The 22,288-nt window shown below is 35.9% G+C and overlaps 2 protein-coding genes and 1 pseudogene across 2 annotated transcripts; all 3 read right to left on the reverse strand.

Moving 5' to 3' along the window:
• Positions 1-81: 81 nt before the first annotated feature.
• On the reverse strand, positions 82-7,279 carry LOC141335309 (UDP-glucuronosyltransferase 2A1-like; annotated as a pseudogene).
• A 158-nt stretch (positions 7,280-7,437) lies between these two features.
• On the reverse strand, positions 7,438-11,736 carry LOC141335307 (UDP-glucuronosyltransferase 2A1-like). The gene is made up of 6 exons (XM_073840732.1): positions 10,619-11,736; positions 10,398-10,546; positions 9,157-9,288; positions 8,935-9,022; positions 8,503-8,722; positions 7,438-8,399 (listed from the first exon to the last, which is right to left on the reverse strand). Exons 1-6 carry the CDS (start codon positions 11,325-11,327, stop codon positions 8,117-8,119), a joined length of 1,581 nt encoding a protein of 526 aa, XP_073696833.1. The 5' UTR covers positions 11,328-11,736; the 3' UTR covers positions 7,438-8,116.
• Positions 11,737-17,011: 5,275 nt separating this feature from the next.
• tal2 (T-cell acute lymphocytic leukemia 2) lies at positions 17,012-18,201 on the reverse strand. Its single transcript, XM_073840733.1, has 2 exons — positions 17,979-18,201; positions 17,012-17,848 (listed from the first exon to the last, which is right to left on the reverse strand). The coding sequence occupies exon 2, from the start codon at positions 17,831-17,833 to the stop codon at positions 17,504-17,506; it is 330 nt and encodes a 109-aa protein (XP_073696834.1). The 5' UTR covers positions 17,834-17,848; positions 17,979-18,201; the 3' UTR covers positions 17,012-17,503.
• Positions 18,202-22,288: the final 4,087 nt, after the last annotated feature.

The following is a 22,288-nucleotide window of genomic DNA, read 5'->3' on the forward strand; positions in this document are numbered from 1 at the left end:
ACAATTATGGTCGAGACAACCCAGTTTCACTAACTTTTCCCCCCTTTATTTTTTAAATTAAGTATCCTCAATTTTTTTGTATCACTCTTTTTTGCTTTTCTTCTTTGATCTAAAACAGCAAAACATTATGAAGAATTTGCACATTTTAAAGAAGACGTAGAGGACTACAGTCAGGATAGTGATGAGAAAAGCGAACACATCCAGACAGTGGTACTGGTACCAGGTAAGGTTGTGGGCCTCAACACGCAGGTGTTTAGCGCCTTTATTGCGCATGACAAACTCAATCCAGAACACAGACTCATCCAAAGGCTTCACTGGTCTGTCATGATGAATCCTTGACAAACGCATTGCATTCTCTTTATACCTGCGGAGATGAAAATAAACTGTAACTGTACATGCATGCTGTGTGTAGTGCAATTGAGGAAACAGAGCCCTCAGAATATCTAGACTGAAGTCCAGAGTCCTTTTATGCACTGACAGCACTGTAAATCAGATGATATGAGGGACTTACAAGGGGTCATTAATGACTGCATTGAGTCCATCCAGCAGGTCTTGCGGCTGTGTAGATTTGATGTTTTCTATGACCACAGCAGCCCCTTTGGCCTTCATATGAACCAAATTATCAGTCTGGTCACCAAACAAGGGGATCCCGACCATTGGAACACCATGATAAATGGCCTCATATATGCCATTAGTGCCTCCATGAGTGATGAACGCTCTGGTTTTGGGGTGACCTGAATTAGGAGACAAACACAGGTAAATAAATAAGGAAAAACTAAAGTCGTCATTACATGAACACACAGAATGGAAGTATACAGAGAATAAACAGAAAAATACATACTTGAAAATACAGCCACAAGACGCAACCTAGAATACATTCACAAATTATTATACGAACCCAATAAATCATTCTGAGGGATCCACTTATAGATTCTGGTATTTTCACCAAGAGTATCTGGCTTCTCTCCACCGTATCGCCATAAAACCTGCAACACATTTACACAACCACACTCTCAACCGATCAGCATATGATGGCAAAGAAATTATAGAGAATCACTACCTTAGTAAAAGTGGATGTTCACACTGATTTGTGATTTCTTTTATTCCAGTCACATCAAGCTGGAGTGCTCATGCAGCCATGATATAAAGATTAAAAGGATGTAAGCATGGTAATTTACCTTCTGTGGAATCTGTGCCAGGGCAGAGGCGATCATATTGCTTGTCATTTTAGGCATTTTTAGGCAGCTTGTCTATATTTTGTCATTGACCCCAGGGTGAAGACCACAATCCCATCATCCCCTGAGCTCTGTACAAACTCCTCCATGTCCTAAATATAAAAAAAGACATCATGAATTTACGGTGTGAAAAGTTACTACATAAATTTCCGCAAGATGTAAAATATATGCTGCTCACTGCTGTTTTCAGGTAAAATAATGGTGCTATTAACTTTTTCAATTCAAAAACAAAAACTCTCTCATTATGCGATTCGTATATGAAAGCGGCACTCTCTCTACACATCATCTTTACACCCGACTCTGAGTCATGACTAGTTAATCAATAAATAATTAAAACATATCCTTACTATATTTTGAGGGTGCGGTCTACAGTTAGGGGAAAGAAATATTTCATCCCCACTGATTTTGTACGTTTGCGTACAGACAAAGAAATTACCAGTCAATAATTTTAATGGTAGGTTTATTTTAACAGTGAGAGACGAATAACAACAAAAACATCTAGTAAAACGCATTTCGAAAAAGTTAAAAATTGATTTGAATTTTAATGAGTGAAATAAGTATTTAACCTTTTCACACGTGAGTTTAAAATATTCTATCTAACCCCAAAGAGTGAGTTTTTTTAGGCGACCGTTATTTTGGAATGTTTGGCATTACTGTTTCCATGGCGACGCGTCATGTGACAGACCGCAGCCACAACAGCACTGTAAGACACGTGGATCGCTTTTATTTCGTTTTCCCTTTTTTATTATTAATATTCACAAGCATGCTCGCTATATTTTGAAATATCTGATATTCCGATTTCGAAATATGTGCAAGTAAATGTATTTAAAAGTCCAAATACTTTTATTATGACCGCGTTAGTTAATCTATACCAGGTGATGGGCGCCGCCATGTTTGTTCGCGCTGAATCCGAGCTGTGGGATTTAACACACGCAAATGCATCCTCTCCTCCCGAAAGACATTAAAGCAAGTCTCTGGTGAGCTGGGAGAAAAAGAGAGTGAAATTTATAGTTACCTGCATAATCTGTATATGATATCAATAAATTATGCTGTCAGAATATATTTGTAGGATCATTATTGCCGCTTCCATAGACATCAGTCTGTATTTTACAAACTATAAATGTATGGTTTTGCTAGTGCTTATGTCTATTTAAATGTCTGAGACCTAAAATAAGCATTATATGGTTGAAAACACTGAATAGTTGTGATAATATGACAAGCACTCAGCGCGTCCGATCTGACTCAGAGCCAGCAAAAGCGCCAAAACAGATTTGAATTCAGCAGATGATCACGTGATGCGGCAAACGTTCGAATCACACTGGTGTGATCGTACGCTCCAGGGACCAGCCAAGACAAATCACACCGGTGTGATCGTATGTTCTAAAGGGTTAACCCCTTTGCAAAACATGACGTAGTACTTTGGTGGCAAAACCCTTGTTGGCAATCACAGAGGTCAGACATTTCTTGTAGTTGGCCACCAGGTTTGCACACATCTCAGGAGGGATTTTGTCCCACTCCCCTATGCAGATCCTCTCCACGTCATTAAGGTTTCGAGGCTGCAACTCAAACTTTCAGCTCCTTCCACAGATTTTCTATGGGATTAAGGTCTGGAGACTGGCTAGACCACTCCAGGACCTTAATGTGTTTCTTCTTGAGCCAGTCATTTGCTGCCTTGGCCATGTGTTTTGGTTCATTGTCATTCTGGAATACCCATCCACGACCCATTTTCAATGCCCTGGCTGAGGTTCTCACCCAAGGTTCTTGCCCAGTCCATTGTCCCATTGATGCGATGCATTTGTCCTGTCCCCTTTAGCAGAAAAACAACCCCAAAGCATAATGTTTCCACCTCCATATTTGACGGTATGGATGGTGTACTTGGGGTCTAAGGTAGCATTCCTCCTCCTCCAAACAAGGCGAGATGAGTTAATGCCAAAGAGCTTGATTTTGGTCTCATCTGAACACAACACTTTCACCCAGTTCTCCTCTGAATCATTCAGATGTTCATTGGCAAACTGCAGATGGGCCTCTACATGTGCTTTCTTGAGCAGTGGGACCTTGCTACACCTTCACGTGTAGTGTGTTACCAATTGTTTTCTTGGTGACTATGGTCCCAGCTGCCTTGAGATCATTGACAAGATCCTCCTGTGTAGTTCAGGGCTGATTCTTCACCGTTCTCATGAAACTCCACTAGGTGAGATCTTGCATGGAGCCCCAGGCCGAGGGAAATTGTCTAACACAGTTATTTTGTGTTTCTTCCATTTGCTCATTATCACACTTCACCTTCTCACCAAGCTGCTTGACAATGGCCTTGTAGCCCATTCCAGCCTTGTGTAGATCTACAATCTTGTCCCTGACATCCTTGGACAGCTCTTTGGTCTTGGCCATAGTGGAGAGTTTGGAATCTGATTGATTGATTTCTTCTTTGGACAGGTATCTTTTATACAAGTAACAAGCTGAGATTAGGGGCACTCCCTTTATGAAGAAGTTATTGGGGATGGAAGGAGATGAGAGTGATACTGTGTCTCAGGATCAAAACATCATGCAACGTGAGTGTGATACTCTGGCTAGGCATTTTGCTTCTGTGTGGAACTATGCGAGCCATATTTCCCTGTCTGAGAAAGAAGTTACCTGCAAGTTGTCAAATTGTAGTGTACCTCCTCTGAGTATTGGACAAGTTAAGACTAGACTTCGTAAAGTGAATGCAGCCAAGGCTGCTGGTCCCGACTGCGCTCCACCTTGGGTGCTAAAGACTTTTTATGAAGAGTTGGCACCAGTGTTATGTGATATTTTCAATACATGCATCCAGCATAACATTTTTCCAAAACAATGGAAGGAAGCCATAATCAAAGCTGTTCCTAAAAAAGCAAAACCTAGTTTTCCAGCAGATTACCGTCAGATCTCATTACTCAGCTGTGTTGGGAAAGTGTATGAAGGAATCATCAGAGATGCCATTCTGGAGGATATAGCTACAAAGATCGAACCATCACAACACAGCCTTATGAGGAACAGATCAACTGATACTGCCTTGATTCAAATTCTGCAGCACTGGCACGAAGCACTCAACAGCTCCCCCAAAATGGATATACATGCTGTTTTTATTGATTTTACTCGAGCTTTTGACACAATAAAACATTGTCAACTGCTACTATCCTTAGCTGATTTGCATGTTAGGCAACCCCTTTGGCTCATTGTAAAGAGCTATCTGAGTAATCGAGAGCAGAGGGTGAAGTGGGGCTCCTGTGTGTCTAGCTCCTTTCCGGTTCCAGCTGGTGTTCCCCAAGGGGGACTTTTTTCCCCTCTGCTATTTGTTGTATGTATAAACAGCCTGGATTCGTATTTGCCACGTTCGGTAATACCTGTGAAATACGCGGATGATCTAACAATCACAGAGCTTCTAATGGGATCTTTACCTGGACTCACTCAGCAGGCTTTAGATTCTGTAGTGGAATGGGGACAAGAATTTACATTAGCAGAGAATGGAGCTAAGACTGTGGACATGATAATTAGTGCCAGAAGAGAGGACAACATTCCATCCCCTCCCTCTCCTATTATCTCAGGACATGCAATTAGTAGAGTTTCCACCTTTAAATTGCTTGGAGTCCAAATATCCTCCGACTTGTCATGGGATGCCCACGTTAAGTACATGATTTCGAAGGTGCGTCCCAGAATATATTATCTTTGCGCTGCAAAAAGAGCGGGTCTCCCTTGTGATGTCTTATTGCAAGTATACTTGACTTTTATATGGCCAATTCTTGAGTATGCTAGCCCAGTATGGGGTGGTCTACCTAAAGGTCTCTCTGAGGAGTTAGAGAGGATCCAAAAGCGATGCTGTCGGATAATAGGCCTCCCTACTTCAACTCTTCCAGCTCTAAGTGAGAGGCGTGAGGAAGCCACCATACGCACTTTTACTAAAATACTCAAGGACAAGTTCATCACCACTGCATTGCTTCCTACAAATGGCTCCAACACATACTTATTCCCTTCCGGGGCACTAGACATATGTTGTACCTAGGAGTAACACTAAACGTCATGAACTTTCTTTTATTCCCCGTGCTTTAAAATTAGTGTATAGATAACTTACAGGTCTTTGATTAGGTTACCTTTTCTGTGATTCTGTGTTATTTATGTATATGTATATGCAATTTTATCTGCTTGTATTTTAGCTATTTTTTTATTATTTATCTGTACTAAGTAATGACTGTGTTTGGAGTATGTGTATGTTTGACACATTTCAGGGTTTTGTGCTGCAATATCCTGTCATGTCAAACTTTAAATAAACAAACAAACAGCTTGTTACCTGTATCAAAGACACCTGGGAGCCAGAAATCTTGCTGATTGATAGGGGATAAAACTCTTATTTCACTCATTAAAATGCAAATAAATTTTAACTTTTTTTGAAATGTGTTATTCTGGAGTTTTGTTGTTTAAACATTTGTTTACAGGAGGAACAACGGAAGCAAAGTGTCCTTACTTTTAGCAAAGGAAAACCAGTCTCCTTTTGGCTTATATTAAAATCCTCCAAAATTTTTCTTAACAAATCCTCGCTTTGTACATTTAATTCTTTTGGACTGTTGAACAAAACACCTACCCAATGCTTGGAAGACTCCAACTGGATTCGTCTAAAAGAAGAAAGTCATACTGTATACACCTAGGATGTCTTGAGGATGAGTAAATCATTGGCTAATTTTCATTTTGGGGTAAACTAACCCTTTTACTGAACTGCACATATTTAAACAGGTCACTGATTATCTAAATCACAGAATTGAAAGTTATCATTATTCCCAGTGAAATAATGATAACCCCTTATGGACCTGTAGGTTTGTTTTATGAAAGATCTCATTCTCCAAGTAAAGAAAGACAGACACATGTTGGGTAATGGTTTGGCAGGGGTGCAGTGAAGTCCTCCAACGTATTTGAAGTTGGGCAGGAATGGCCGTGGAAACTCAAAATCCCAGTAGGTTCTGATTAACCAGATATCCGCTTTACCCATCATCTCACAATAGGAAGTGGGCCGTCCTGGAAAGAAGACTACTTTAGACATGCTGAATACATCTTGCATCTGCAGCCCATAAGAAACAGCTGCAAATGCCATGTGAGTAAAGTATGACAGCATTACTAAACCAATTGGGACAAGTCCTAAACCAGGGTTCCTCAAATCTTGCCCTTGAGGCCACTGCGCTACAGAGTTTAGCTCCAACCTTGATCAAACTCACCTACCTGTCATTGTCTAATGATCCTAATGACACTGATTAGCATGCTCAGGTGTGTTTGATTAGGGTTAGAGCTAAACTCTGCAGGAAAGTGGATCTCATGGGCCAGATTTTAGGATCCCTATGAAATTTCCTTTAACTCACCAAAATATTCACTGTAATAGTTGTCAAATTTTTTCCAAGCAATGATGCAAACAGGATCTACAAACAGGTAGAAGAGCATATTAAAGACTCGCTCTGTAAAGCTCATCTTGTCTGTGAGTCTACTCATGGCTCCAGGAACAAATGATGGTGGAGCTGGTATCTGACCACACATCCGCTCTACAGTGTGAGCTATGGAGAATCGGAATGTGTAAACAAAGGGAACTCTCAGCTCTTCAGCCACAATATCGCTGCATGCGTACATCGGATCTGATAGAACAACGTCAAACTTTCCATTTTGTAGTTTGTCCATCAACTCTGGTGATTTGAGAATGCCATCACAGTATGCTATAGACATATCTTGATGTTTGGAACCAAGCTCGTAGAATTTCATAACTGATCCATCTCATACACTGAGAAATGAAGAAGTTCATCAAGGAAGTCTTGCATGTCCTGTGCAGATGTGGACACATTGAAGTGCTGGAAGGAGAAGCGATCCGATTCTTTGGCTTTCATGAAGAGTGCACCATCTGGCACCAGCACTGTCACATCGTGTCCCCTGTCAATCAGGGTTTCCAACACGATCTTCAGATTGATCCAGTGACTGCCCTCGGTATACCAAACTAAAATATTCCCACATTCTGCAGGGCCGAACACAGTCAGCAGAGAAAGAAAACAGACCACGAATCTCATGATTGCAAGATAGACTGAGAGATCATCGATGTCCAGCCTCAACATGTACTGCCTGGTATAATTATTAACCTAGTATATAGATTATAACAAGTCACGGCACTCGTAATCAATAGTGTATTAAGGTAAAAGGTAGAGGCCAAATAAAAAGGTAAAGCAGGTTCATACACATACAGTAGCTTTTTAATATATTTTTTTTAGTAAATATCACATACTATGCATCACATTATCCATCGCAATTTCTGCATATTCATCATTTTGCACGATGATGATACATGCAAGGTCCAATAAAGTTTATGCAATATTTTTCATCCTTAAATGGCATCACACATTGAAGCACTTTGAACGGAAGGAAAGCAAACATGAAAAGTCCACTTATTGTAAGTGACTTTGGGCTTGTTTTTAGCAAGTTGCTTATGGATTTGGGCAGTCACGGATTGCTGTTTTTGGGATTGTTTCCAGAATACAGTTGCATATTTGGGTCTATTAGTGGTTGGCCACCATAATAAATATATGACCATTTCGTGATGTTTTTATGAGCTGTTTGGACTCTCATTTTGACGGCATCCATTCACTGCAGAGGATCTATTTGTGAACAAGTGAAGTAATGCTGAATTTATCCAAATCTGTTCCAATAAAGAAATATCTTTGACTTCTTGTTCTGATGTATTAGGACTGTCTTATAATGTAATCACAAACGGACTTGATGATAGTAAAATCTTTTGTCAGACTCCTTGTCGAATTATTTCAACAGAAGATAAAAAATAGCATTCCCAAGATGTACAGCTCAGCAATGTATATATGAAATGTATTAATTTTTGTATCATTCAAAAAAATCAATCATTCTTTTTTGCTTTTTCTCTTTGATCTAAAACAGCACCGCATTATTAAATATTTGCACATTTTAAAGAAGACATAGAGGACTACAGTCAGGATAGTGATGAGAAAAGCGAACACATCCAGACAGTGGTACTGGTACCAGGTAAGGTTGTGGGCCTCGACACGCAGGTGTTTAGCGCCTTTATTGCGCATGACAAACTCAATCCAGAACACAGCCTCATCCAAAGGCTTCACTGGTCTGTCATGATGAATCCTGGACAATCGCATAGCATTCTCTTTATACCTGCGGAGATGAAGACAAATACTGTTATATGTCTGTATATACAGAGCACTCAAAATATCTACATTGACATCTTGTTATACTTGTACAATGAAAGTCAGCTTACGAGGGGTCATTAATGACAGCTTTGAGTCCATCCACTAGGGCTTGAGTCTGCATACTGTTGAAGTCCATGACAACAGCAGCCCCTTTGGCCTTCATATGAGCTAAATTATCAGGCTGGTCAGCAAACAAGGGGATCCCGACCATTGGAACGCCATGATAAATGGCCTCATATATGCCATTGGTGCCTCCATGAGTGATGAACGCTCTGGTTTTAGGGTGACCTGAATCAGGAAAGAAATCATGGATAGACAAGATTATGTTGTTTGGCAAAATGTAATCATTATGGGGTATTAGTTTCATTCAAATGCCTGTCAAATGGATTAAATGTAGTATTATTCAGTTACCTAGCTATAAATGGCCAAGCTCTTAAAAAAATTGTTTTCTTTTTTTTTTTTCATAAAAATAAATACACAATCAAAAAATACAATAATACCCAATAAATCATTCTGAGGGATCCACTTATAGATTCTGGTGTTTGCACCAAGAGTATCTGGCTTCTCTCCATTGTATCGCCATAAGACCTGCCACACATTTACAACTGATAAACATATTCTGAAAAAAATTAAAAAAGTATGTTTTCCTCCTCCAATGAAATTATCAAGAAGCAGGGTTGACAACATACAGAAAAATACAAGAATTAAGACTGGTAAATAACCTTCTGTGGAATCTGTGCCAGTGCAGAGGCAATCATGTTGCTCTTGTCTTTGGTTAACTTGTCTATCATAGACCCCAGACTGAAGACCACAATCCCATCATCCCCTGAGCTCTGTACAAACTCCTCCATGTCCTACACAGAAAAAAGGGTGTTCAGTAGCTTCTCTTTGCTGCAGTGATTTAAATACCAAGTAATACTTTTTAATAGTAAGCACTTAATAACCTAAGAGTACAAACTCTTTATGGTATCTGAGAACAAAGGTACCTAGTCTGTCATTTTCTTATTGCAAAGATGTGAAAGGTGAACTTGTTGCTGAATCATCCTTGTTATGAGCTTTTACAGTACTTATCCTCAGGCCATCTAAGCTGTAGATGAGTTTGTTTGTTTTTATTAAAACAGATTTGGAGAAATGTAGCATTACATCGCTTGCTCACCAATGGATTCTTTGCAGTGAATGGGTGCTGTCAGAATGAGAGTCCAAACAGCTGATAAAAACATCACAATAATCCACACCATAGTCCATCAATTAACATATTGTGAAGTGAAAATCTGTGTGTTTGTGAGAAAAAAAATACAAGTCCATAATATTGCTTTCTCAAGTTGGAAAGCCATCTCTCTGAATTAGGAGAGAAATATGCACAAAACAAGCACTGTTTACATGCAAAAAAATTGTCTTTTAAACAAATACTGCATGTGGGTGGATTTTAAGAAAGTGTTATAAATTATGGACTTGTATTTTAGTTGGAAGCAGTGTTTTAAATTTTAAATGCCTTAATGGTGGATTTGTTTCTTATAAATACACAGCTTTTCACAAGGCATTAGTTGGTAAACTGGAGTGGTGTGGATTATTGTGATGTTTTTTCATATGTTTGGAGTCTCATTCTGACGGCACCCATTCACTGCAGAGGATCCATTGGTGAGCAAGTGATGTAATGCTGAATTTCTCCAAACCTGTTCTGATGAAGAAACAAACTCATCAACATTTTGGATGGCCTGAGTGTGAGTACATGTTTAGCAAATTTTCTGGCTTCCTAAATATGACATTGCAATGCCAGACAGGAATGATTCAGATGATTGTCTCAAGTGGGAAATATCGAAATAAACAGATTGACTATCTGTCAGGTTTACTACAGCTTTTTGGCTTTTCCTGGTTTAATGATTCAAAGCATGTGTCTTATGAATTACATATCATGTGCTGGTTTATTTTACAGAAAATGGGAAAGACTATTATAAAGACACACCACAGGTAATGGCTTTGCAGGGGTGCAGTGAATTCCTCCAACAAATTTGATGTTGGGCAGAAATGGCCGTGGAAACTCAAAATCCCAGTAGGTTCTGATTAACCAGATATCAGCTTTACCCATCAGCTCACAATAGGAAGTGGGCCGTCCTGGAATAAAAAATATTTTTAAACAACAAAATTGCAGTTTTATTGTGTAGCATAATTTAGTATTTAACTCACCAAAATATTCAGTGTAATAGTTGTCGATTTTTTTCCAAAGACTAATGGCCAAAGCATCTTGAGAAAGGTAGAAGAGCATATTGATGATTCGCTCTGTAAAGCTCATCTTGTCCGTGAGCTTACTCATGGCTCCAGGAACAAACGATGGTGGAGCTGGCATCTGACCGCACAGCCGCTCAAAAGTGTGAGCGATTGAGAACCGCAACGTGTAAACGAAGGGAATGTTCAGCTTTTCAGCTAATGCCTCGCTGCACGGGTAGATCGGATCGGTCAGCATGACGTCAAACTTCCCATTCTGCAATTTGTCCATCAGCTCTGGAGACTTCAGAGCACCATCACAGTATTTAAAAGACAAATCTAATTCTTTGGAGAAAAGCTGGTAGAATCTGATATGAATTTGCAGCAAGTTTAAATGTTCCATCTCATACATTGAGAAATGTAAAAATTCCTCAAAGGAGTCTTCTATGTCCTGTGCTGATAGGGACATGTTGAAGGGCTGATAGGTGAAGCGATCTGATTCTTTAGCTTGCATGTAGAGAGAGGCACTGGGAACCAGCACTGTGACATCGTGTCCCCTATCAATTAATCTTTCCAACACGATCTTCAGATTGATCCAGTGGCTGCCCTCACTAAACCAAACTAAAACATTCCCACATTCTGCAGGGCTGAACACAGTGAGCAGAGAAAGAAAACACACTGCCAGTCTCATGATTGCCAGCGATAGTGTGTGTGATCACGCAGTGTCTCACAACCATATAGGCTACAGTTAGACTCTGTATAATCATTAACTCAGAAGAGCAAAGTCATGGTAGAGATCAATCAATAAAATTTACAGGTAAAAGGTATCTGTCTTAAAAATATCTTGCTGAAAGATTATTTCTGATTGTGTCTCAAGCAGTGCATAATTATTATTATACATGCAAATTTAGAAAACATACATGGAATATACTTATATGTGTGAGTGTTTAAGCCAACAGCAAATAAGCACCTGCGTCTAACATAGAGTGTTTAATGAGTTAATTATGGAGACGCGTCAATGTTTTTCACTGCTTTCTGTCGCTGGCGTTTCGTTTCCGCCTATAACGCGTTCCGTGTCGCTCTTCTCCGGCCATCACGAACCAAACATGTCCTGTTTATGAACCGAAACGGCAGCCAAGACAGACAGTGGTATGCGCCCTTTCTAAAGCCCCTCTTAAGTTTTTCAAAATAAAAGCGGTCTTAGTAATGACTACAGTGGTCAATTTTTGAAGTGAAACCAGAAAGTTAATCAAAGTTGTCCAAAGAAAAGAACGCGTATTGTTTTGGATTTAAAACAACTTTTATGAAAGTTTTTGATCCACTTCAAATGTTGACGACTGTAGGCCTAGTTCACGTTTTGAGTAGTGATGAATAACACAAACTAGCCTAAATTTTAACTTAAAAAAAAAAAAAAAAAATATATATATATATATATATATATATATATATATATATATATATATATATATAATTTTTACATACACTACTAATTAAACGTTTCTGAACAGTAAAAAAAAAATTATGTTTTAAAGAAGTCTCTTCTGCTCACCAAGCCTGCATTTATTTAATCCAAAACACTGCAATAATATTGTGAAATATTTTTACTATTTAAATAGTAAAACTGCTTTTTTTTAATGTTTTAAAATGTCATTTATTCCTGTGATCAAAGCTGTTACATGATCATTCAGAAATCATTATATAATGCTAATTTGCTGTTTAAGAAACATTTATTATTATTTTTATCATTATCAATATCAATATTTTAAACAGTTAAGTACTTTTTTTCAGGATTTACTGATGAATAGAAAGACCCAAACATCAGCATTTATCTGAAATTAAAAGCTTTTGTAACATACACTATACCAGAAAGCTTGGGGTCAGAATATTTTTTTGGGAAAGACATTTTAGAAATGAATACTTTTATGAGCAAGGATGGTTTAAATTGGCTAAAAGTGATGATAAAGACATGTATAATATTAGAAAATATTTCTATTTCAGATAAATGCTGTTCTTCTGAACTTTCTATTAATCAAAGAAACCGGAAGAAAATCTACTCAGCTGTAAGCAAGTTTTCAATATAATATTATTTAAAATGTTTTTTGAGCATGATTTCTGAATAAATTTAGCTTTGAAATAACAGAAATAAGTTACATTTTGAAAAAGATATTCAAATAGAAACACTTTAAACAGTAAAAAATATTTCAGAATTTTACATTTTTTTCTGTATTTTGGATCAAAAAAATGCAGGCTTGGTGAGCAGAAGAGACTTCTTTAAACAACATTAAAACATTAAAAAAAGATTTCTGCTCAAAAACTTTTGACTAGTAGCGTAATCATATTAATACATTTGATAGATAAGCCAACCCTTACATATCATACACTACCAGACTCTTAAAGAATATTAAGCACAACAAACACATAAACATGTAGGCCTACCTTGTTAATAGGAGACGCATGACAAATGAAAACAACGCGTTCTAAAATCGTAATAATTTACTTGATTTTCTGCTAAATCTGTCAACCAATGGCCAACAATCTGCAAACTGGCTCTGAAATTACACAGAAAAAAATATGGTGTAAGATTTACTTAAAAATAATTTTAATTCAGAAAAATGGATAGTAATTTTCACATTGAACAACACATTGAATTAAACATGAAATTTTGAATCAGAAAGACTGAAACAGTATTTAATTGTAAAAAGTACATTAAGTAAAGGTTTTCTACTGTATTAACTTACATTGCACTCTTAAAAATAAAGATTATTTATTGGCATTGATGGTTCCATTTAGAACCTTTAACATCCTTAGAACCTTTCCATTGTACAAAAGAGTATTTAAAGATTATTCAGACTATGAAAATGCTTTATTTTCAGACTATGAAAATGAAACCTTTATTTTTAAGATGAGGTGAACATTATCAAACATTTATACTTTTTATAAAAACAAAAAATTTAGGATTCCATTTTCCCCTAATCCAAAACGTTCTAACTTCCTCTGTAGAGTTACAGCATGTTGCTTTTTGAAGTATAGATTTGCCTAATCTGATTACAGATCATTGGTTTGTCAGTGTGCCATAAAAAAGTGCTCTAGAGGAGAGAGCCGCTGTCCGGCCAACAATGGCCGTCCCTCCAGCCAGCGATGCACCTGCCTGCACTCCACGCAGCTCTCCTGTCTCGCACAGATAACACTTTCTACCCTCTCTTCCATGCCTCTTTTTATTTTTAGGGGGGCAAATATAAGGATTTATGACCCCTCCAGCCCCCTCTTTTGGAGACGGGGTCTCAGACAGGAGTGGGAAAAATTTAGCATGCAGCATGTGAATTGGTTTAGACGTATAAAGAGATCAGGGCTAATCGGTTGGCACCAGAGACACTTCTGCATTCAGCCTCCTTTCGGGGAGGGCGACGAAGCGCGGGAGTGAATGCATGCGAGCGAGGGAGGGAGGGAGAAGCCCACGATCTGCTCCATTGTGATAACAGATTTAGGCAGAGTGTGGGGTTCCGATAAGGAAAAGCACACTCAATAGAAGATTAGCCGCATACTTGGAGTAGAACAGTGAAGGAAAGGAGGACACTTGGAAAGAAGAGGAGATGTGTTAGTCATGCTGAAATGGATTCTGTTTATTATTTATTATTAATTGTTACTCGCGTTTCATCACATTAACATTTGCTTTAAATATCAGTTGCTGTGCAGCAGAGCTCGAGTCTAATCTTAGCTGATTTATCAATATTAAGCATGGCACAGCACAGTATTCAGATATGGATACTCAATCAAATCATATTTGTTTATATGCGCCATTCTCAGAATTGGTCCAAAATTAGAGTTGGAAACATCTTGACACGTCTTTTTTCCAAAAAAATTATATGTATGCAAATTGTATAATATCCAAGATACACATTTCTAGTAATCATGCAGTTAATTCTCATATTGTATTTTTTTTTTTCAGAAAGTTTTGGAATATTTGTTCTCATCCCAAATTTGTCGCTACCGAAACACAGTAATATATAACTTAATTAGAAGGATTATATTGACTTATTAAGATTTTGCTTACATCTAGTTTGTAAATATATATATATTTTTTTCTATTTACTTAATTTTTTTAGAGATAAATCAATAACAATTAAATTTTTAACTACACTTTAAGTGTCATTTGTGAGATTTTTTTTGTATTTTGAATCCAGTTTTTCTTGGTAAAAGGCAAAAAGTTCATACTGATTTCAAAGGGTTATTATTTTAATATTAATTTTCCCAATTTACAAAAATATATATTTTTGCAACACAAGAATGTTGAGATTTTCTTTAAAGTATGTATCATTTTACATGAGTGTACTGTTGGATGTAATATATAACCCACTAAAGCTGTGCGATAATACAGTTTATAGTCTCTATTCCTAATTATGCAAACACTGACAGTGGTTGTTTGAAAGCGGAAGGCTTTTAAAAAAAAGCATTAGCAACCGGTCACACACTTGCCAGATGAGCTTTGCTTTTCCGTGTTTGGTTTTAGGATCACAAAGTTGCTTTTTTGTGTTTGCGGTTGTGATTGTGTGTTGTGTTAAATGGTGATTAGTGCAGAGAGCTGGTCAGCTGCTGATTTCAAATGGGTAAAGTGGTACGAGCAGCTGCCCATAAACTCACTCTTCCTCTGTGATGACGAATTTAACACAGATAAATGAGATTAAACTAAGTATTTTTTACACTTTAGGTCAAATGTGGTGTAAAGACTAGAGTGATCTGAACAGAAATTATGGATAATAATTACTTTGTTACATGTGTTTATCCAAAATCATCTCATTATGGATTGAATGTCATAAAGCAATGGCCAAGTTATGTTAACCTCAAAATAGGGGGAAAAAAATCAAATAAGATTTTCATGGGGAAAATAAAATATTTTTTTATTTTTTATTTTTTTAACAGACCATCTGACATTATTAGAACATTTATCCCCCTAAAATGTCCATTAATATAATGCACAAAAAAAAAAAAAAAAAAAAAAGATATACTATAATACCAAAAATTATCCTGTCTTTGATTTTTTTTTTTTTTTGGATTCTTCGATTTATATATATATATAATAAAAAACTGTATTTATTACATTAAATCAGCATATATTACTGTTATAACTGAGATTAAGAGCTGAGCTGGTATAAGAAATGTTACGATGCAAAATAATATGAATGGTCCAAAAACTAGGCTTTATTTTCACCATGCAACATATCATTCCTTATTTTCCTTCTCTTGGTTTTGGGGTGAAGTTATGTGACCCTGGACCACAAAACCAGTCATAAGGTTCAGTTTTTGAAATTGAGATTTGTACATCACACTGAAAAAAATATTAATTTAATTTACTAATTTTTTTAAGGTAAGTGGTTGCAATCAATACATTTTAGCTGCATTTAAGTAAAAAAAAATGTTGAAAGTTAGTAAATTTGTTTATTTAAATGTAGCTAAAATAAACTGATTGCAACCACTTAACTTTAAAAAAAAAAAGAGTAAATTTAATGAATCATTTTTTTTCCCAGTGCATCTGAAAGCTGAATAAGCTTTCGATTGATGTATGGTTTGTTAGGATCGGACAATATTTGGATGAGATACAACTATTTGAATATCTGGAATCTGAGGGTACAAACAAATCTAAATATTGAGAAAATCCCCTTCAAAGTTGTCCAAATGAAGTTCTTAGCATTGCAAATTATAAATCAAAAATTAAGTTCAGATATATTTACGGTAGGAAATTTACAAAATATCTTCACAGAACATGATCTTTACTTAATATCCTAATGATTTTTGGCATAAAAGAAAAATCTGTCATTTTGACCCATACAATGTATTTTTCTATTGCTACAAATATACCTGTGCTACTTAAGACTGGTTTTGTTGTTCAAGGTCATATATGACTTGATTTCCTCAGTAAATCTGGTATTAAAATAATTTTCAATAGATACATTTTCTATACTAATGTTTGAATGTAACTCAAACATTCACACTCTCTCGTGTGCACATGATTGGTCACTGACGAGTGTGGATTTTGACTCCAAGATGACCTCTGGCCTCAGACCAAAAGTTAAACTGCGTCTACAATCCCTTCTCTCATGTGGCTCGGACACTTCCAGAGGTCATCGCTATGGTCACACGGCTCTTAAACAGCCGCTGGAGTGAACAATTATCTGACCGCAACATAAAAGCCAATCAGAGTCTTCAGAGCTGACCAATACATGCACACTGGCTCATACAAACCAGATCGAACAACAGCCATTTTTAAGCATTTTAATATAAAACAGACTAATAAATTAATACAATAAATAAGTAACACTCTTTGATTATTGACAAAAAACATTCAAACATTTTTTTGAAATAACGAATGGACAAAAATAATCTTTGGCAAAACATATTTTGTATTTGCGAATGCAGAATAGATTAAACAATAACATTTTTACATTTAATAAATTACAATTTAATGTACAACTAGTCGCATGTGCTGAATCCATCGAAAGCATAAATATTAAATACAAAATTAAATACAATCAAATAAATTATAGTTTCAATTCTGAATCTCAATCAAAACATTCTCGAGCGTTAATTCAGTCAAGGAAATTAAATTACATAAATACTAAAAAGTATCAGAGAGATGCTTCCAAAGTGCATCCTTGACCATGCATATTATATGGTGTTCAGGGTTTCCACTCGATTATGAAGTGTTTCTTCATTTCCAAACAGCTTGGAAGAAAATAAATAACTGATGTCATAGCAAACATTCTGAGTTCCAAAAATCCAGCTTTGTGTCTCCACGGCGATGGAACTTTCAAAAATCAAAAATCACAGTCACAGAATCCTTTCATAGAATGTTTACACTACATTTGTATCATTCTACCAGGCTTCTGAACTGTCACAGCTGGACCCCGGTGAGGGTGGGTCAGTGTCGCTGGTCCAGGTGCGGTCAGTGCGCAGGTTCTGCATGTTCCCCGTAATCAGCGTGAGGAGCGCAGCTTGAGATTGAGCCGACGGCTCTCCGCCTTGGCTCTCCAGGAGAGTCACCAAGAAGTTGATGTAGCGCATGGCCAGCCGTAGGATCTCATTCTTGCTGAGCTTTTTCTCGGGCGGGTGCGTGGGGATGAGTTTCCGCAGCTCTGCGAAGGCTGTGTTAACATTATGTTGGCGCCAGCGCTCACGTGTGTTGGTGAACACCTTCCTGGTCATGATACTGCGCTACTTCTGCACAAAAAAAAAAAAAAAAAAAAAAAAAGTCAGTCATGCCATTGAGTCTAATTACGAGCAAGAGAAACATATGAGGAAAAATTAAAAAGATACTGTTAATTACAACTAATACAGTACAAACACTTACCACTTAACGTTGTCTTGAAGCTCTATGAGAGTTGGAGCATCAGGCAAATTTTCACGGTTGAAAAATCCCAAAATAGTCCAGATTGTAGATAAAAGCAGTGATGTGTGTGTTGGGGAAAGATAAAGTTAGTAGTAGTAAGCCGCCGTCCTCTCACTCTCAGCTGTCCGACACTCTCTGAAGCATTGAACAAACTCCTCGGATGGAAAACAGGATGAAGGAGAGCGAGGATGTGAGGGAGGGGTGGGGTTTATGTTGCGCTTCTCATTTTTATAGTCATGCCGCTGTGTGACGTTGCAGGGTGTGAGCGGGGGAATGATTTTTGCATCTGCCATTAATGCGTTTAAATTGATTAACATAATGCGTCGTGTTTTCATTCACAGCTATAGCATCTGGAAGGGTGGGGGGGCAATACAAAGAAATCCAACTTTTTACCAACTAAGCTTGTAAAACAAAAGTGCAGTTTAGTGTTTATATCAAGCAGGGTACATTAATTTTGAATAAAAAGCTTTTGTTTCATGCATCATGTCCTGTGTCAAAACTAATTAAAAATATATAGAAATTCATAATTAATGCTATAAAAATATTTTTAGATAAAAATAATTTACCTGATTTATAACTTATTTATAATTAATTTAATGTTTTAAAAATATTGTTTTAATTTGAAATCAAAAGATTTTGTGTCATGCATCATGTTCTGGACTTAATCTTGACTTTTCAGCAGTGCCTAAAATTCTAAATAAAATATAAATATAAAATTAATGCTGTAAAAATATTTATATATATATATATATATAAATAATTGTTATGATGCATAACATATTCATAATTAATTTTTAAATATTTTAATTATGTTTAAAATAAAAATAAAAAGTTTGTGTCATGCATCCTGTTCTGGACTTAATCTTGACCTTCACAGTAGTCTAAAACTTATATAAATTCATAATAAATGCTATATTTAAATTATTTTTTTTTATAATTTATAATATATTTATATTTTTATATTTAAATTATGTTAATTAATAAATATATCCATTAAATTAATGATATATAAAATAAAGTACTTTTATCTATAAATTATATACATGCATTGATTAATATACAGTACTACAACAACTGAATCTATATAGGCATTTGTAAAAGAAATGCAAAAAAGAAACTAAAAAAAAAAATCACAAACACTAAAATTAAAATGGTTACTGTTTTTAAAAAATGTAATTCAAAATATGAACTATGAACTATACTAAAAAAAACTTATTATATATATATAAATTCAAAACTATTACACAGTATTCTAAAAATATTTAATGTCTGAATAATATTAAATAATTAATTAATTATATAATCTTAATTAAATTGTATTATTTTTATCATTCACAGATAAAAAAAAAACATTAATAATACATGGCTTGGTCATATAAATAGCTAGGAAATAATAAAAGGAAGTTCTCTTTAAAAGTCAGCATTTACATCTTCACATTGCACATCTTTTCTAATAAAACTAGCGGCACTTAATGAAGCGAATGAACGAGCATATACCATTTTTACTGTTGTGTGTTTATTCATAATCTTCTAAACACTTCCCCATTCAGCCCATAGGGAAACAACAGAAAGGACGGACTATTCAAAGCAGACTTATTGCCTATGAGCTTTAACAAATACGTGGCCGTTGTACAAAATGTGTTTCCCTCTTTTGTTGGGATGCTGGATGTCCACCTGCTAACAGATCTATTACAGCCTCTCTGTCCAATAGTGAAGTGACATCATAATGAAAACCTTCCTCTGATTGGACGACATGGTGCCAAAAAAAAAAACCACGGCATATTCACCCTGACAGAGTAATAATATGGGTTTTGTCTGAATGATGGTAATCTTGTTTAGCATGTCCTGGGGCTTCACATAAATTACACTAGGTTATGACAGAGGCAAGCTTGTGGATCAGCACATTCTTTGGGGTCGAGTTCTCCCAAGGCCCCCTCGCTCTCTCCCGAACTCTCAACCTCCCTTCAGATCAAAAGCTGGAATCTCGCTGCAGCAATTGTTGCGTTAAAAGTCTCTCTGAGAATTGTGGGGGATTTGCATAATGGGATTATGGAGGGATTAGGAGTCAGGCAGAGGACAGACACAGTTAGGACGGAGTTGAATTCACGACTCCATTCATACGGACTCGACCGCTCAACACACCCTGCACCTGCAAAGCTGCCTTTCAGATCTGCCAAAAACTTTAGCAACATGCAAACCTGCCCGAAACCAAACTCTCACCCAATTCATGCTCAAACTTTTAACCTACCTGAGCTCCGGTTTCCCACTGGAAAGAAACAGCACAGTTGTTTCTCCAAGACAGCGATGCTGTTAAATGGAGACTTGTGTTGCGCAGATGTTTCTCCTGTGAAAAACACTTCAGTAATCTCTCAGATTTGGTCCAAAGTCTGCAATCAAAAGTGGTATTTGTCAGTAAGAATTCAAATATTTCAAAGCTCAAAAAATCTGAGCTATGCAATTCAAATGAACAGTATCAGATGCATCTCTGATTTTATTTTAAGGAATTCCAAGACAAAACTGGTATTTACATGCATTTAACATAACTAAATACAAATACATTTTAGCATAAAAATATTATTTAAAAGTAATGTTATGAAAAAATATATTATTTAAAAATTAAATTTATATATATTTATTTTTACCTTTTTTCTGCATATAGGTATTCAAAGACATAACGAATGCAAAATAACGAAATTATTCTGGATTATCCTAGTTTATGAAAGAGCAAAATATGACAAATTTTGCCTAAAAATAATATACAAACACACATATATATAAATTAAATAGTATATACTAATAAAATAAAAATTGCAAATATTTGCAGGTCATTATTTACATGTATAATGAATTAAATAATATATACTAATAAACAGTAAAATATTAAAATTGCAAATACATACAGTATATTATTATATTACATGTATAATAGAAAATGAGAAAATATTATATATAGGCCTACTATTATAAAATTATATATATATATATATATATATATATATGCAATATGTATATCTTGCAATATAAATAACATTTAAAATAAAAATATATTTATATTTTAAATAAATAAATAATCTATATTTACTCGTATATATTGTTTGTATGAAAATGTAATGTGCAAAATACATTTGATTAATTATATATATTATTTTATAATATATAATATAATATATAAAATTCTAAATACATGCAATTTGAAATTATATATACATAATTTTAGTATATATTAAAATAAAATTTGTAAAATATATTTTAAATTTATACAGTATATTATTTTAATTGTATAATACATATATATATATACATATATATATATATATATATATATTTAGAAACTATATACACAATGTATAGTATATATTACTTATATTTTAAATACAATTAGTCAAATGTATTTTAAATATACACAGTATATTTTATTTGTATAATCTATGTATGTGTTTATGTGTATATATACTTAGAAACACTTAGAAATTATATACACGATTTTAATTAATATTATATTTAAAACAAATTTTTTATGCATATAAAATGCATATAAATAAAACATGGAAAACAAAGAGTGGAACAATAAAAAATAAGGAAAAAATTAAATAATCTAACTGCAAAAGTAACTTACATAGGGTCAGTGGTTTGTTCAGATCACCTCAGCAAAGACCAATTAAATGCAGAAGCCTTCCCCAACTGTTCCTATTTGAACATTTAGTTGACATTGTTAAACACTGTTGACAATGCAATAAGGTGACAAGAGATTTGACCCAATGTTTGCAACGAAGAGAGCAGTGAAACAGGTTCAGATTTGAACAGCATGCTCTGTTCTCACAGCTTTTTTCCATCTGAAAGAGCGCTGTGATTACAGTCACATTCAGACGTATTCATCTGTGTTTTACTGCCTCAGACTGGACACACGACACATCTTCCCCCTCACACCCTTGGGTCCGAAAAAACACTGTGGTTTTATTTGCTTTTGTTCGAGTAGGCAAACAAGGGCAGCTCAGAGCTATTTATGGAGGCTGTTTGGTGTTTTACAGAGGGGTGCAGAGAGAGTGAAAGGGAGAGTGATGGAGAAAGGAAAAAGCCCTATGGGAGTGTCTGTTCTCGAGCTCATTCCTGCGAGGGGCTGCCGTCAGACTGCTGGTGTGCTGAGATAAGCCCTCCGACCCCCATCGCTCTCCCTCTCTTCCTCCTCCTCTGTTCGCGCGGCGCTTTCCCTCTCCTCTGACTGTCAGCGATAAGAAGATCGTCCTGTAATTGAATGACTATCTTTCCATCAC

Source organism: Garra rufa, chromosome 5 (assembly GCF_049309525.1).
Source record: "Garra rufa chromosome 5, GarRuf1.0, whole genome shotgun sequence".
NCBI classification, from domain to species: Eukaryota; Metazoa; Chordata; class Actinopteri; order Cypriniformes; family Cyprinidae; genus Garra; species Garra rufa.